This window comes from Sorex araneus, chromosome X (assembly GCF_027595985.1).
Source record: "Sorex araneus isolate mSorAra2 chromosome X, mSorAra2.pri, whole genome shotgun sequence".
NCBI classification, from domain to species: Eukaryota; Metazoa; Chordata; class Mammalia; order Eulipotyphla; family Soricidae; genus Sorex; species Sorex araneus.
Window position 1 is genome coordinate 260,748,549 of NC_073313.1, and position 16,948 is coordinate 260,765,496.

Consider the following 16,948-nt stretch of genomic DNA (forward strand, 5'->3'; position numbering starts at 1 on the left):
GAAGCACTGCTCTTGGGGTCTGAGTCTGCCACTGGGACCTCTCCTTCCAGCCCACTGCAGACACCCTCACCAGTCTACAATTACTGGGTCCAGGTGTGGAAAGTGACCTTTGAATTTATATTGGTAAAATCACCCTAGATGAAGACACAGATTCAATAGGAGCATGAGGTTCAGGATCTAGGCGGGCTGTCACGTCTGCTGAGGATTTCTTGAGGATCTGGTCAGATCAGCGTAGTAAGACAAAAGGGAGGGGTGGGGTCTGCGGTATGCCAGAGAAAGCACACCTTTATCTCCTTATTTATTTCTGATATTTTTTTGAGTCCTGGGGTGGGGTGGGAAATGGGTTCAAGTCAAGTGTTTCCACAGCTATTAGTTTGTAATAACTTTCAAAGTAAATCCTTTTGTTGCCTCTTTAAGGAAGAGAAGTGTATTTTATAATAATCTCCAATCAGTCATTAGAGAGGGCCTCACTGATAACTTCTTTCAGAGTCTGTCAGACATCAGTGTAGTTTCTTCAGGGTAAATCTATCAACCAAACTTGAAGTTGTCACTTAACATTGAACACCAATAAGTCCACAGAATTGAAATTATAGATAGATTACATAGCTAATTGTGATACTCAAACAGCATATTATTATAACATATAGCATATATAACACAAAATTTGTGTTAGAATGGCACATCATTAACTTTTTAATTAAATATCATCTTTATTGATATAATATTTCATACTTATGTCTATTGATATAATATTTACAATATGTGAATATTTAAATTTACAAGGAGAAGACAGAGGGAGGGAGAGGCTGGTGATAGGAAAGAAAGGAGAGAGACAGCTAATACGTATAAAATATCTCCTGGCACCAAGGCCTCCACTGGGCCCTTCACACAGTCTTGTCCCAAGGTTTGGTTTAAAGGAAGGAACCTTCTGAGGGCTGGAGTGATAGCACAGCGAGTAGGGCATTTGCCTTGCACGCGGCAAACCCGGGTTTAATTCCCAGCATCCCATATGGTCCCCTGAGCACCGCCAGGGGTAATTCCTGAGTGCAGAGCCAGGAGTGACCCCTGTGTATCACTGGGTGTGACCAAAAAAAGCCAAATAAATAAATAACTAAATAAAATAAAGGAAGGAACCTTCTAAGCCCCTGGTCAAGCCTAGTAACCTGCCTCGGATGCTAAGAGATTTCCCATCCAGCAGCTTCCTTCCCAGCACAGGACAAACTCACTGAGTATAATGCAGACAACTGGTTCAGGGCCTCATCCCTCTCAGGTTTTAGGAGCAGAAAGTGTCCCTCCTCTCCCAAGCACCTACAAAGAGCTCCCTCCAAACTCTCAACCCTTCCCCATGCTCTACCCCTGTCCTGTCTCTGGATGACCGGTTGCCTTCTGGTACATTTATTGACTGAAAAGCTAGGTCTTTCTAGGTCCTATGTAGCATATCTCCTGCCACACATGAGGTGCCTAATAAATATGACATGATTATGTGGATTAATGAAAGATAAAGCAAGGTGGGGTGTGGGGGGGTGTCCAGGGAGAGAGAGAGAGAGAGAGAGGGAGAGAGAGAGAGGGAGAGCGGGAGAGAGAGAGGGAGAGGGAGAGAGGGAGAGAGGAAGAGAGAGAGACAGAGGGAGAGGGAGCGAGAGAGAGAGACAGAGAGGGAGAGGGAGAGAGGGAAAGAGAGAGAGAGGGAGAGAGAGACAGAGGGAGAGAGAGACAGAGGGAGAGGGAGCAAGAGAGAGAGACAGAGAGGGAGAGGGAGAGAGGGAAAGAGAGAGAGAGGGAGAGAGAGACAGAGGGAGAGAGAGACAGAGGGAGAGGGAGCGAGAGAGAGAGAGAGAGAGAGAGAGAGAGAGAGGGAGAGAGAGAGAGGGGGGAGAGAGCGTGCGCACAGCAGGCAAGGTGCTTGCTGTCCATGCTGCTGGTCCTGGGTCCACCCCCTGGCACTGAATATGGGTCCCAAGAGTCACTGGGAGTGATCCCTGAGCACAGAGATAGGTCTAAGTCTGGAGCACTGTCAGGTGTGACCCAACTCTTGCACCCCCCCAAATAGAGAAGGAGGGTCATGGTGAGGGAGAGGCTGAAGTGGTGCCGAGAAGACTATGAAGACTATTCCAAAAGAGTGCTACAATTTCTGATTCCATGCTATCACTTCCTTTGATGGATTTACAGGGTGACAAGATTTGAGGAGTCAGAAGTATCCGTTGGTACATAAATAATTCAAGTGCTAATTATTATCTATTCATTAAGCATGTCCTCCGTGGACTTCTTATTAGAAGATGTAACAGTTAATTGGTTCCATTTTCTATATAATGAGTCCATGCAACAGATAGTTACTCTATTTTTAAAATCTAAACTTAGATTGGTGCTAATGGGTTCTCTTTGCACATACACACAACTAGGGAGGCACCCTTATTCTCTCCAAAACATTATTTCCTAACCGCTTAATTTTTTTAAAAACAAATAATTCTGGTTTCATTTATTTTCTAATCTTCTTTCTTATTTATGTGCCAGTGTTTCAAGTTTGCACCAAAAGAACACACAGGCCTTCTTTAGCAGCCAAGTCTAGATATTTATTATGATCTATCTGAAATGGTGATACATTTGTTGAGACCACTTTGTTCTGTCAGTGGTTTTGATCTCCAGCTTAAGCCACCAAGACTGATGGTGTGGGGGACTCGGCTGGGGGTGGACAGTCCCCACTGCTGCCAGCTCGCCCTGGCCTCACCATACGCCCAGACCCTGGCTTGCCCGAGCTCCAGCCCCTCACCATTGTTGAACTGGCTGACCCGGGCCTGACCCAATGTTATCTTTCTAAATTGAATCAGCTACATCTGGGCAGGGTTTTCAGGGTGATCGTCCCCCCCCCCCCGTCGCTTTTTCACTGAAAGCTTTTTTATCAATCCCATCTCTAAATCAGAAAGTTGTTCATGCATAAAATATAGACAGTGCAGATGAGGCAATTAGGCTAACAAAGCACATCCTTGGTAATGAGGATGTTTTATTCACGTCTGAGGTCCATCCTCCCCTTAACAACCCTCACTGGAGAGGGTTCCAGGGGGCACCCCCAGCTCAGAGGCTACCACACTCCCCCTCCAGCCAGAGAGTCTCATTCCCTCCCCCCCAGCCCCCACCCGGCCCCCCAGCTAGCCTCCAACTAGCAGGGTTCCTTGGTTGGATCCTACTTCTGAGAACTTCTTTTGTTGTAAAGCCTGAAAAATTGTTCTTTGCAATCCCCCTCTCACCAGGGGCCTTTTATCCTACGTTTAATAGAGTGGCCCGTTTGTTCCACTTTGGGATGCTTCCAAATCTAGCATGGAATGCATCCCATCCTGAGATATTTTCTCAGTCCCAAGCCAACCGGGACAACTGGTCACCTGGACATCAGAGCAAATGGGCACGAGACATCCAGGTGATGCTTCCTCCTGAAGGGACCGTATCCAACCCTTATCAGAATAACCTCTGGGGCTGGAGCGATAGCACAGCAGGTAGGGTGTTTGCCTTACACGCCGCCAACCCGGGTTTGACTCCCAGCATCCCATATGGTCCCCTGAACACCGCCAGGAGTGATTCCTGAGTGCAAAGTCAGGAGTAACCCCTGTGCATCGCCAGGTGTGACCCCCCAAAGAAACAAAACAAAAAACCGAATAACTTGTGAAATTAGATTGCAAATTGAACTCTTCATTCGAAGGAGACTTGAGTGTCTGCCAAGGAAAGCCAAGAGAGCGGAAACATCCTCTTCACTGTCTCAAAGCTAAAGCCGCATGTAAGACCTAGCGGCAGAGCTAGTGACAGGCTCAGCTGAGGGAGGCAGAAACCCTTGACTTGAACAGAACAAATGGCAGTTTCCTCAGGAGGGGGAAGTGCGGAGTCAAGGGTTAGGAGGGGAAGACCTCGGGACTCCAGGGGTGAGAAGCTGGGAGAGCACCTCTGTGATTCTCTTACCTCAAACCTGGCATTTTTCTGATCCCAGAGACAGTTCCTGATGCTTTTGTTCTCAGGAAACGCTTTACTTGGCGCCAATCAAAATAACCCACATGACCATTCTTGACACTTGTCATGCTACAGAGCTCTCTTAAGATCCCCAGGATCTTGTGTGGAGACTCAGCTGGGGATTGAGTGTCTCCTTGGGGGGGGGCGGGGACTGGGGGTGGGGAACTGTGTGCTTAGACACTCACATCGAGGCATCAAGCCATTTATTTAAAAGCCCACATTCAAGTTCAAGTTTAAGTCGGACACAGCGTAGACCGGGGCTCTGAATCCACATGGCCTGTGGGAGCCGAGCGAACAGCTCAGTTCAGTGGCGGGTTTGTTCAAACAAGATCAATAGTCTCCTTGACTTATTCAGAACATACTTCAAATATTTAGCTTCTCAGTTCAAAGCGTTTCTGCTGGAGGGTGATTCATTTTTCGATCAGCATGATACACTGCAACAATGGATTTCTATTGTAGGCGTTTACATTTTTTAGCAACGGGTTTCACAGTTTTGTTTGGAAGTCGTGGTGGGTGGGGGTGAGGGGGAGCTGCAGGGTCCAGGCGACAGTTTGCAGTGCAACAGCGCCTCTGCGTGGCCAGGAAGCACACTGCAGCTGAAGCTGAGGAAGGGGAATGAAGGCGTTCTAGTCCCTTTCTGAACCAGTGCACAGAGTTAGGGTGTGACCAGAGATTATTTTCAAGGAATCTGTTACTCAGTCACGCTCGCTGGCTATTAGATCTCTAATATGGAAAATCTCTAATGTGGAAAAGCAATACTAGGAACTAAACTTTGTCATTCGAGTCCAAGTGGGTACTTGTTACCATACCAGGAAAATTCTTATCGTTTTTATTAAATTGGAAGGTTAGAAAGATGTGGCAATGCAGTAGGGGGGATTAATATTGGGAAATGTTCTTTGGGGGTCATATTTTAGTTTTATCTGCCAGAGACTCCAAAAAGTGGCAAAGAATAACCCGTTAGCAGAGCTGGGGCCATGGCTTGAAAGGCTGGAGTTTATGCTTTTGCATGCAAGGACCATAGGTTCGATCCCTGGCAAGGCATTGATACCACCTGGTCCCCTTTACATCCCCAGCACTACTAGAAGTATCCCCCTCACCCCCTAAAAAATCTTATATGGACACAAAGGCTGCCAGAAACAAGAAATAGTCACAGTAACTAGAGAGAGAGATTCCTAAGACAACCAATTTATTGCTTTTCTTGAGCTTCTATATTGCTTTACAAATAACTAGTTAAAAATACCTAAGAAATAGTTTTTTTCACAAAAACAGATAATTTGTGGGGTTTTTTTTTGAGGGGTGCGTCACCCCTGGAGATGCACAGGGGTTAGTCCTGGCTCTGCACTCAGGAATTACTCCTGGCGGTACTCAGGGGACCATATGGGATGCTGGGAATCGAACCCGGGTCAGCTGCATGCAAGACAAACGTGCTATCATTCCAGCCCAATAATCTGGTTTTGTGACGGGAACTTTCTCCAGCAAGTTATCTGGCTAAATAGAAACAGAGAAGTTGGCCATTTCTGCAAAATTAGCGGCTTCCTCTTTGTAGGTTTGTCCCAGGTAAGTCTACAACTTACTGGAAAATAGGAACTACTTGAAAAACATTGAGGAATGAAGCCATGAGGTAAACACACACACACATACATACACACACACACACACGCACACACACACACCAGTATTTGCACTTTTGAAACAATAAAATGATGAATCCTTTCCACCCAAAAGAGATTTCCAAATTTCCTAGAGGAAGAATGTTTAGCTTACCAAAATTTAGTATATGCATGAGTCAATGAGCAGAGAGAAAGTGGGAGGAGAGGCGGAAAAGGTAGAGGCGGTTGGTTATGGGAACACAGTGGCTAAGGGTTGCGCCTGCAATGGCTGGTTAAGGGGGCAAGTCTCAGCTTCCCAGCTACTAGTTCACTTTGTCACTGTTTACTCATTCATTTAATTCATAAATTAATACGCAAATCAGCCAGCAGGCTTCATGAATTCCCACTTGTTGTCAGGGATACAAAAAGTCGTTTCTGCTTTAAAAATAAATCCTATTCGACTAGATGAGAAAAACCTCTAAACAAAGAGGATCCGACGTAAGCCTTATGCTAGGACACGCACACAATATCCATGAAAAATGTCTTCTTTCTACAATGGAGGCAACGAACTGAAGAAAATGAAGCACGGATGAATGAGAGGCAATGAAAATTGTTAATTGCAAATTATTATATTCCATGCTGTATTGTATTTGATAGTGCCTTGTGTTGTAACAAAGTAGCAGTCTATGTTATAACTAGACTGCTGTTACTGTTAAAGGGAAAAAATAAACTGGATAAAAAGGTCTAACATCTAACAAAGACGATGACTACTAGTAACGTCTCCATTGGGAGACTTGTTGTTACTGATTTTGGCATATAAGAATACACCACGGGGAGCTTGCCAGGCTCTGCTGTGCGGGTGGGATACTCTCAGAAGCTTGACAGGCTCTCCGAGAGGGATGGAGGAATTGAACCCGGGTCTGTCGTGTGCAAAGCAAACGCCCTACCCGCTGTGCTATCGCTCTGGTCCACTTAGCACCATTGGTAAATGTAACTTTACTTGGATATTTAATTTTATATCTGCCTTTCCTGTTACAATACTCCATGAAGGAAGAAGTCATATCTTGTTTTCTTCAGAATTATGTGTCGCGTGTCACACACGTTCACAGACATCATAGGAGCTTAACTTCTTGGAGAGTGAGTCAGTGGTTAAATCTGACATTATGGACATCCCGGGGGAAATGCCCTCAGAGACGGTAAGGCAGTGCCATCGTTGCTGTAGAAGGCAGACCAGGAGACAGATGAGCACAGCCCCAGACTGTAAGAAGAAATAGGGAATGGTGCTTCTTCCCATCATCTCGGGAACGAGCAATAACGCGAAGTCTAGATGGCCGATGACTGAAAGGCACCGTGAGTTTGATCCCTAGATGGAGCTTTCCAATGGGCCGAGTTCCTTTGGACTTACCTTGTACCCCGGGAAGACCGGGTGGCCCTGGGTCTCCCGTGACACCTCTTGGTCCAGGATCCCCCGTTGCTCCTGGATGTCCCTCCTGTCCAGGCATTCCTGGGTTACCTGGAGGTGACATGAACATTTTGCTGACACTCAGATAATCCCTGACTTGCATTCACGGGGCAGTTTATCTGTGTTCCTACGGGGAAGCAAGGCCAGGTCACCTTTTCGTCTTAGAGCTCTACCTCTGGGGACAGCCACATGCTGATGCCAGGAGGAGAAAATAAACTCGAAGTTGCCAACCACAATTTAAAACTCTCTCTTTGGGGGGTGGGGGTGGGGTGGCGGAAGGGATACTGGGGACATTGGTGGCGGAGAAAGGGCACTGGTGGAGGGATAGGTACTCAATCATTGTATGACTGAAACGTAATCACGAAAGTTTGTAAATCTGTAACTGTATCTCGCAGTGATTCATTAAAAATAAAAAGCAAAATTGGAGAACAAGGTAACCAAAAATAAATAAATAAATAAAGATGGGCACTACTTCCTCATACTAAAATAAATAAATAAATAAAATAAAGTAAAATAAAATAAAATAAATAAAACTCTGCCTTTATTTGGCACCTGTGGGCAGAGGCGAGAGCCCAGGAGAGGGGCTGGTGTGCGTGCAGTGTGCCCACAGGTCTGAAAGAGAGCCAGAATCTCGATCCTGAGTGACTGGGGAGTGAGGGAGGGCGACACACGCACCTCTCTCGGCCAGACGGTGCAGGCGAGCTGGCACCCTGCGTGGCACTCTGGGCAGGGGTGGTCTTCACCTACCCCCACAGCGGCACTGGGAGACAGGACCAGCTCCAGCTGACAGGGGGGTGGAGGTCTGGGGAAGCCTAACTGACTCCTTGGAAGTCACAAGTCTGAGGAACGGGAGAACCGAAGCCCAAGGCAAGTCTAAGGGAAATCTGGCTGCTCCCAATTCACCAAGATAAATGTGAGTGCTGGGAAGGTTCTGGGCCCCCTCGGGGTACCTGGACACCCTGGGGGTCCGAAGGAGCCTGGTGGTCCTGGTCTTCCCGGCGGTCCTCTGGGCCCTTGAACACCCGGCATGCCCCGTTCTCCAGTTTCTCCAGGATACCCTAAAGGAAAAGGGTCAAACCTTTGAGCGGTTGGGCATCGCTTTCTGACAGTAAACCTAGAAAGCCTCACTTTGAGACCTGTTTCTCCATTGAAACTTCCTTCCTTCCTTCCTTCCTTCCTTCCTTCCTTCCTTCCTTCCTTCCTTCCTTCCTTCCTTCCTTCCTTCCTTCCTTCCTTCCTTCCTTCCTTCCTTCCTTCCTTTCTTCCTTTCTTTCTTTCTTTCCTTTTTGGGTCACACCTGATGGCATACAGGGGTTACTTCTGGCTCTGTACTCAGGAATCACTCCTGGCGACGCTCAGGGGACCATATGGGATGCTGGGAATCGAACCCGGGTTGGCCGTGTGCAAGGCAAATGCCTTACCCGCTGTGCTATTGCTCCAGCCCCTGTATTGTAACTTTAATACCAACAACTTTTCTATTGAGAAGATAACTTAAAGGAAAAACTGAAAACAAAAGCCCTATATTCAGATCACCTTCACACAGTTTTTTGCCACCGTACAATATGCAAATCTTGCCCATACTTTCAAATTCAAATTTTCTCGAGTTAGCGTTATATCATAAGTCATGATTCAACTTAGCTATTATTTGCCTAATTTTAGATGACAGCTCCGAGCTTATTGAGTTAATCTTTGATAAATTAATTCATCGAACTTCCCCCTACTACAGGTCATTTGAATTATTTCAACATAATGATCTTTATGTATTAAAAGATATTTTCTACTTAATCCACTTACATTTAATCCATTTTCTTCCATTAAATTATTTCCTAGGAAAATTCTTAAGAAACACCTAGGAAAAATCCTTAGGTAATACACTATGTTTTAATTCCTTTTTATGCATTTTTAAAATGTTGAACTATTTTATTTATTTATTTATTTATTTACTGTTGGACTATTTCAAAGTAAACCACAGACATCATAGAATTCCACCCCTAGATCCTTCAGGAGGCATGTCTGAAAAATAAGATTACTTTCCTGCATAACCAAAATAATATTATTAGAGCCCAAAATATTAAACACAGTTCCTTAATATCATCTCATGCTGATTTCATACTTGAGTTATCCCAATTTTCCCTTTAACGTACTTTCCAGCTGGTTTTCCACCTGTATTCCACTTCTATCTAGGGGACCTAACCCTTGAAATAAATAAAAACCCAAGAGACTCTTTTTCTCCTAACAGTGATCTGTCACAGAGAATAGATAGTCACAGTGTCACAGTGTCATAGAGCAAAAGTCTTTTGGAACAGACCACTACCACTTTCCGTTTGGTTTTTGATAGAGGTTGCCAGCAGGTTGGGTAAATAAACCAGCAACTCTTACCAACACACCCCAGCTTTGCTTCCATCCACAGCTCCCCAAGACAACTCTAACAGATGGCTATGATGTTCTCACAGAAGACTTTCCATTTGTTTGGTGCTTCTCTTGCTAATTTAGTCAGGACAAGATGGTATTTCAGACGGACTTTACCTTTCTTTGCTTGCTAAAGAAGAGGAATGCTCCCCCCTGGGTTAGTTTCTAATCTGTGTCTCTAATAAATTCACGTGAGGAGGATAACCAGTGCTGAAAATCACCAGTTGAATCTATGAATCAACTATATGACTCTATTGTCAAACCCATGGGGAGATGTGTATGGAAGGGACAGTCATCATTTACATAATAGATATGAGACAAGTCTATGACAGTCTCTCTCTGTTTCCTAGTAGAATTTGTGATCTATGCACCTCACTGGTTTTTGTTGTTGTTGTTTTACTTATTCTGAAAACAGCCTTTCAGTACAGGTAAGGCACCACTAGCCTTATCTCCAAATTTACAAAGTGCAAGTATTGGAAGTCTTCTCTCCCCGGTCCTTTTGAAAATTGTTATTATCAATCACAGGACTTGTGAGTTCACTTTGACGTGCCTTCCCTCTGGAATGAAAGGGGAGCTGGTTCTGAACCCGGGATAGTCCTACATAATCCGTTGACACAGACTTTGGAACCATGCTTTCTTCTAAGTTCATTACAACTCACTACAGCATTTCCCAGTTGATGGAAATTGCATACGCAGGTGAAGTCTGCACTGGTGAGTAACATGATATAATCTAACAAGTGTCATCTCACACCATGCCATCGGGTAAAGGGATCAATTTAAATGGTGATAATCTGGGAAACCAGAAAACTACAAGACAAATGTTCTTGAAAAAGAATTTAGGCATAATAAGAACTCAGATTTAGGTCTTTAAATTAAGTTCTGAGGCAACACAGAGAATTCCATTTTGAACCTTTTGTTTTATAAATCCTCATCATCTTTAAGGTTATGGACAAATGCTCATATATGTACCAAAAAAAACCTCAACATTTTGTGGACTGTCACTGATGCTGAGAACAGCATGAGTCCGAGTGTGTAGCCATGTTTAGTTTTACATTGATTTCAGACTCTTGCTGGTGGGGCTGGAGCGATAGTACAGCAGGGAGGGAGTTAGCCTTGCATGCAGCCAACCCAGGTTCAATTCCCATCATCCCATCTGGGTTATCCTGGGTTTAAAGCAACACCAGGATTAATTCCTGAGTGCAGAGCCAGAAGTAACCCAGGAGCATCTCTGGGTGTGACCTCCAAAGTCCTACCCCCCCAGGAAAAAAAGAATTCCCCAAAGATTCCCCCTGGCCCCTCATTGCAATCTGAGAAGCAACTGAGAGGTGAAGGAGCAGAATCGTTTTGATTTGCATGTCTCTGATGATTGGTGACGGAGAGACATTTTTTTCACATATCTTCTGGCCATTTGTATTTCTTCTCTGTTGTTTCTGTTCATCTCTGCTCCCCATTTTTTTTTTGGTAGAATTCTATGGGTTTTACCAGTGCTTTATATATCTTAGATATTATTGGATAAGTGGCAGATTAATAGTTTCTCCCACCCTGTGGGCTATCTTTGTGTTCTGGTCATTATATCCTGTGAGGTTCAGAAGATTCTTAATTTAATAAGTCCTTTTTGTTTATGCTTGCTTCTACTTGCAGGTTTAGGGACAGGAAGGAAGCAGGGGACATTGGTGCAGGGTAGTGGACACTGGTGAAGGGGTGGGTGTTGGAATATTGTACGCCTGCAACTCAATCACAAATATCTTGTAACTTTGTAATTCCTGGTGATTCAATGAAAAACAATTTTTTTTTAGAAAAAGAAGAAACAGAACCCAGAAATTAACAACCTACCAAGACCTCACAAGCAGTCTTAACAGTCACTGTGAACCAATGAGTGTTCTTGCTGAAACTTCTCACTTTGGAATTTCATATGAACTTCAGTAGTGCCAACCCCAAATTTCTCCTCCAGTTACATACATAAGTTATACACACATCCATATATTAGCTAAAGTGTTATGTTATTTATGGTTATTTGGCCATATCAGTGGTGAGAGAACCACACAAATGTCGGAAATGAAGTTTTTCCCACCTTGACTTCTTTTACTATTAGACTTCTATTTTATCACTTACGTGGTATAAAAAAAACAAAATAAAATGAATTCCCCCAGTAGTTCTGCTCAGATATTTTTCCCTCTTATATTGAATGAAACATGTCTATAGCCAGAGAAAAAATATAAGAGAATATACAAAAATGTATAAAATATATGCAACATATTTGTTGATATACATATAAAATATGTATACATCAAAAATAAGCTATGTTTTGATTTACAAGGACCCCATCTAAATACAAAACTGACATTTCACTGGTCCCCAACCTTTTATCTGACATTGGATTTCCACCATGAAAAGGACATACCTGTGTACACACCTTTGTATACTTATATGCTGTCACTGTCACTGTCACTGTCACTGTTATCCTGTTGCTCATCAATTTGCTCGAGCAGGCACCAGTAACGTCTCCATTGTGAGACTTATTATTGGTTTTGGAATATCGGATACACCACAAGGAGCTTGCCAGGCTCTGCCATGCAGGCAGGATACTCTCGATAGTTTGCCGGGCTCTCTGAGAGGGGCGGAGGAATTGAACCCGGGCAAGGCAAACGCCCTACCCACTGTGCTGTCGCTCCCTTATATGCAGATTAAGATCAATCCCTCTAGTCAGGGAGTAGTCAAAAGGGCTGAGTGCATGAGGGAGTTTGAAGTTCCGTCCGCAGCGAGCCATGATCCCCTGAGCACCATGGGATTGACTCCTGAACACAGGTCCTGGAGTAGCTTCTGAGCAGGGCTGGGTGTGATCCCAAAGCAAAAAATAAACTATACATACAAATGTATTCCAACAAGTGGACGATGCATATCTTTTTTTTTTTTTTTTTGCTTTTTGGGTCACACCCAGCGATGCTCAGGGGTTACTCCTGGTTTTGCACTCAGGAATTACTTCTGGCGGTGCTTGGGGGACCATATGGGATGCCAGAGATCGAACCTGGGTTGGCCGTGTGCAAGGCAAACGCCCTACCCACTGTGCTATTGCTCTGGCCCCGGATGATGCATATCTTGAATGCAAATGCACGTTCCATCATGCACAACAGAAGGGAGTGCAACTGTATTCCCCACCAGTCTGAAAGGTAAATCTACGAGTCACACCAATGTCCTACATCCACTCTTCCCCGTGGGGGATGCTATTCTGCAACTTTTCCTGGGAAGTGTGGAGTTGTGCATGTGTGGGGCCTCTTTCCCCTGTGGTTCACCTACGGGAGGTGCCGGGACTCGGCACAGGAGTCCACTGGCACATCACCATCTGCCGTGAGGAGCTCTCAGTGCTCGGGTGACTGAGGTTTGCTGGGATGGTGGTGGGTTTTATATCTGTCTGCTTTGTGTGCCCGTACATCAGAGCACTGGCCTTCATTCTCACGGCTTTTGTGAATCAGAAATGAAGGGCGGACTGTCAACTGGCCGCTGGGGGGAGTGTGGATGGGCGTTGCTAATGGAGCACATTAAGGTTTTCTTTTTCTTTTGGGCCACACCTGGCATGCTCAGGGGTCACCCCTGGCTCTGCACACAAGAGTTACTCCTGGACGGCTCTGGGTGCTCCCCTGGGGTGCTTGGGATCTAACCTGGGTGGTTCGATGGAAACACACATGCACATACAAGGCAAATCCCTACCCGCTGTATTATCACTCCAGTCCCAACTAATGTAGCACATTTAATTGTAGAGATTACAAAATAGTCGGGTTTTACTAGCCTGCAATAGCTCTTCTCGACTGTGTCACAATCTGGGCATGCGGAGGGGAGTGGATGCATATTCAACATTGTGAGAACCAGGGGAGAAAAAAAGATTGAGAACCCCCCGTGTCTAATCCTGGCGTGCTCTGAGACTGGGAAAGTGATGTCAGTGTTTATAAACAAATCTCCTGGCTTATATCCTAATGGTCAAATGGGAATGACATTAGAGTATCAATCATTTTGGCTGGGAGGGTAGAGTAACTGTCCTATTTTTAAAACTAACCTTCCTTCCTTCCTTCCTTCCTTCCTTCCTTCCTTCCTTCCTTCCTTCCTTCCTTCCTTCCTTCCTTCCTTCCTTCCTTCCTTCCTTCCTTCCTTCCTTCCTTCCTTCCTTCCTTTCTTCCTTCCTCCCTTCCTTCCTCCCTTCCTTCCTTCCTCTATTTCTCTCTAAGAAACCACATCCCTGTACCTGGGTATCCAGGGGCTCCTGGTTCACCCTTTGGCCCAGGGAGGTCGCAGTGCCTTGCAGGATCCCCCCTGTGTCCTGTAAGTAAGAAAATGCACGCACCATTATTGAAGAGAATTTAATTTTGTCTCGACAAGTGACCTCGTCACATTTACATTTTTATTTAGGGCCTATTTAAAAATACTTCAGAAGATAATTTTTGAGAAAATTCTTTTGGTTCCTATCTGACAATAAAAAAAATACATGGGTGCAATGTGTGAGGGAAACACACACTTTCACCTTTTACAGTTATTAGAAGGAACAACAAATGCTTAAGTCAGAACCTTTAAAATTCCCTAACACTTAAAGATACACAGAAGGCAACAACCAAGACCCAAAGGCAACGAAACGGTAGAACTGCCGGGCTCAGTAGGTTTGGGTGGCAGCGAGGCAGCAGGCTGGAGGGGCTTTGCTGCTAACGGGCACCAGGGCGGAATAGTGTCAGAAGAGTGGCCGTGACGTCAGTGTTTAGAGTACTGGAAGCCGAAACTTTAAAATGATTAAATAAATAAAATTCCATAACAGAGTTTCAAATTGAGGCTGGAGTGATAGCACAGTGGGTAAGGCGTTTGCCTTGCATGCAGCCAACCCAGGTTCGATTCCTCCACCCCTCTCAGAGAGCCCGGCAAGCTACCGAGAGTATCTTGCCCGCACGGCAGAGCCTGGCAAGCTACCCCGGGTATATTTGATATGCCAAAAACAGTAACAACAAGTCTCACAATGGAGACGTTACTGGTGCCCGCTCGAGCAAATCGATGAGCAATGGGATGACAGTGACAATGATACAGTGACAGCTAAAAAAAAAAATAAGTTGGCTCTGCGTGACTGTACCCTGCATGGTGTTTGGGACAAGTAGAGCAGAGGGAGGTGGACAGGGGGAGGGGGAGGGAGGAGGGAAGGGGGAGGGCTGTCAGTGCTTGGCTGCTGTAAGCTCATGGCCCAGTCTCTCGAGGAAGCCCGTCTCTGTCCTCTCGGGAGGTGCCGTGCTCGAAGGGCATCGCTGACGATGGCCCCCACAGTCCCAGGGAACCTGGGCTGAACCATCCACTTCCCTCAGGGTAGAAGCCAGCCGCCCCTTGAAGGCCCCGTTGCTCTGGGCGGTGGACACTCCCATCCTCTGCTCCACCCCTACTGTCTTCCCGTGTAAATCACGGTGCGCCTGAACCTCGGCCAGGCAGCGCCTCTGTGCTCATTGTCTAGAGTGCCTTGGTGCAGCAGGGATGTTCTGAGACAGCAAAACTGAAAATTGTTATGATCGTGTGTGTGTGTGTGTGTGTGTGTGTGTGTGTGTGTGTGTGAGCATTTGTAAGTCAGCTCAATTGTAAATGACGTGTCACCCGGGTCTTCCTTCCTGCGTGATGCTGGGACGCCGTGGCTCCCCCTTCCCTGGGCACAGTGATTGAGACCCCAAAGCTGCCACAATGCAGTGCTTACAGGAAACATTTCCAGGCCCAGGTGGACAGTGGCCTGTGGCTGGGTGTCCGGTCCCTCCCCTTGAGACATCACGTCCAGAACTGTGGTCACTGGAGGGAAAAGGAGCGGGGAGGAAGAGGTAGAGGAGGAGGGGAGAGGGAGAGAGAGGAGAAGAAGGAGAGGGAGAAGGGGGGGAGGAGGAGGAGGAAGATGGAAAAGAGGAGGAAAGGAGGGGGAGGAGGGGGAGAAAGGAAGGACGGGGGAGAAGGAAGAAGGGGAAGAGGAGGGGGAGGGGCAGGAGGAGGAAGACGGGGGAGGAAGAGGAGGAGGAAGGGGGTAAAAGATGATGATGAGGAGGAGGAGGAGGAGGGGGAGGAGGGCGAGGAGAAGGACCCACAGTTGTGGCTGCTCTGTCATTCTGCATTTGAAGGACTAACGCCAGCGATGTGGGCCTAGAGTGTTTGACTATCTGGAAGAGTTTAAGTAGAATGTTCTGGCAGGTGCAGTTGCTGGCTTTGCTGTTCACAGCCAACCAAGGTCACCGTGGCCCAGGTGCAGTGGACGAGCCTCGCTGGGTGCTGCTGTTCCCAAGCTTACCTTTGGGTCCTTTGGTTCCGTCCATTCCTGGGAGTCCAGGGAGCCCGGGAGCACCTGGCGGACCCTGTGGTTTAGCCACACAGAAACGACCCTTAACTGGGTCCAGACACGGGACTCAGACCTTCCCATTACCCCCATTTGGTCTGGGCGCTGAGCAGTGGCAAAGAACATTGGCGATGCAGCGCAAGTACCTGGCGCCTGTGCGAGTTGTTCAGCCAAGATAAAACTCAGAATTACAGACGGAGACAAACTGGTCACGTCCATTTCTCTGTTCTGGACTGCAAGCCAGTCATGGCCTCACATTTTGAATTTCGAGGCCTGAAGGAATGAGTGGTTCCCAAAGGAAATATTTTAAGTCACCATTCCATAGCCCACAGTAAAAAAAAAAAAATCAACTTTATCCCCAAGTAAGGGTAGCAAGTTTGACATGAAAATTTTCAAAAAGTTGTCCAGACCAAATGCTGTTAGAGCAAACTCGGAGATCTCTGCAGGCAGATGGGAAGGCTGAGAAGCCAAGAGATAGGCCCACTCTTTTTAAGTATTTATTTTAAAATTTATACTTATTTTTTAATTGAATCACAGTGAGATACACAGTTACAAAATTGCTCATGATTGGATTCCAGTCATATAATTTTCTTGCCACTTCACCAGTGTCCATTTCCCACCATCAATGTTCCAAGTTTCTCTCCCACCCGACCCCCCACCCCCCACCTGCCTATTTGGAGGGCGCTTCTCTTCTCTCTCTCCCTCTCTCTCTCTCTCTTTCTCTCTCTCCCTCTCCCTCTCTCTCTCTTTCTCTCTCTCCCTCCCTCTTCCCCCTCTCCTTCTCCCTCCCTCTGCCTCTCTCTCCCTCCCTCCCTCCCTCCCTCCCTCCCTCCCTCCCTCCCTCCCTCTCCTTCTCCCTCTCCCTCTCCCTCTTTCTCCTTTGAGTGGACCCACTCTTGAGATGACTCTCTGTTCTGATTAACCAAAGTCAAGTTGCTACAGCTGTGTCTCGTAGGCTGTGGACAGTGTCTGGGTACTTGGAATAACCTGGTGAGGGCAACCAACCATGAGCACTGCTCAGAAATTAGTTATACATCATGACCTTCCAGAAGGTCCCATTCTTCCCTTAGCCTATTTCCTAGAGTCTAAAAGTGACTAACAATATGGCACATATGTAAGCACGATACCCGAGAGACAGAAGATTTACTCCAACCTTGCTCCCCCGGCAGCGGC

The 16,948-nt window shown here is 46.2% G+C and overlaps 1 protein-coding gene across 1 annotated transcript in view; it reads right to left on the bottom strand.

Annotated features, from left to right (window-relative positions):
• Window positions 1–16,948, bottom strand: part of COL4A4 (collagen type IV alpha 4 chain) — a 114,220-nt gene that overhangs the window by 20,060 nt on the left and 77,212 nt on the right. Inside the window, exons 33-36 of the mRNA XM_012933241.2 lie at window positions 15,731–15,794; window positions 13,685–13,759; window positions 7,992–8,099; window positions 6,985–7,092 (exon numbers count right to left, since the gene is read on the bottom strand). Coding sequence (XP_012788695.2) covers window positions 6,985–7,092; window positions 7,992–8,099; window positions 13,685–13,759; window positions 15,731–15,794 — 355 coding nt within the window. The remainder of the gene's footprint in view (window positions 1–6,984; window positions 7,093–7,991; window positions 8,100–13,684; window positions 13,760–15,730; window positions 15,795–16,948) is intronic.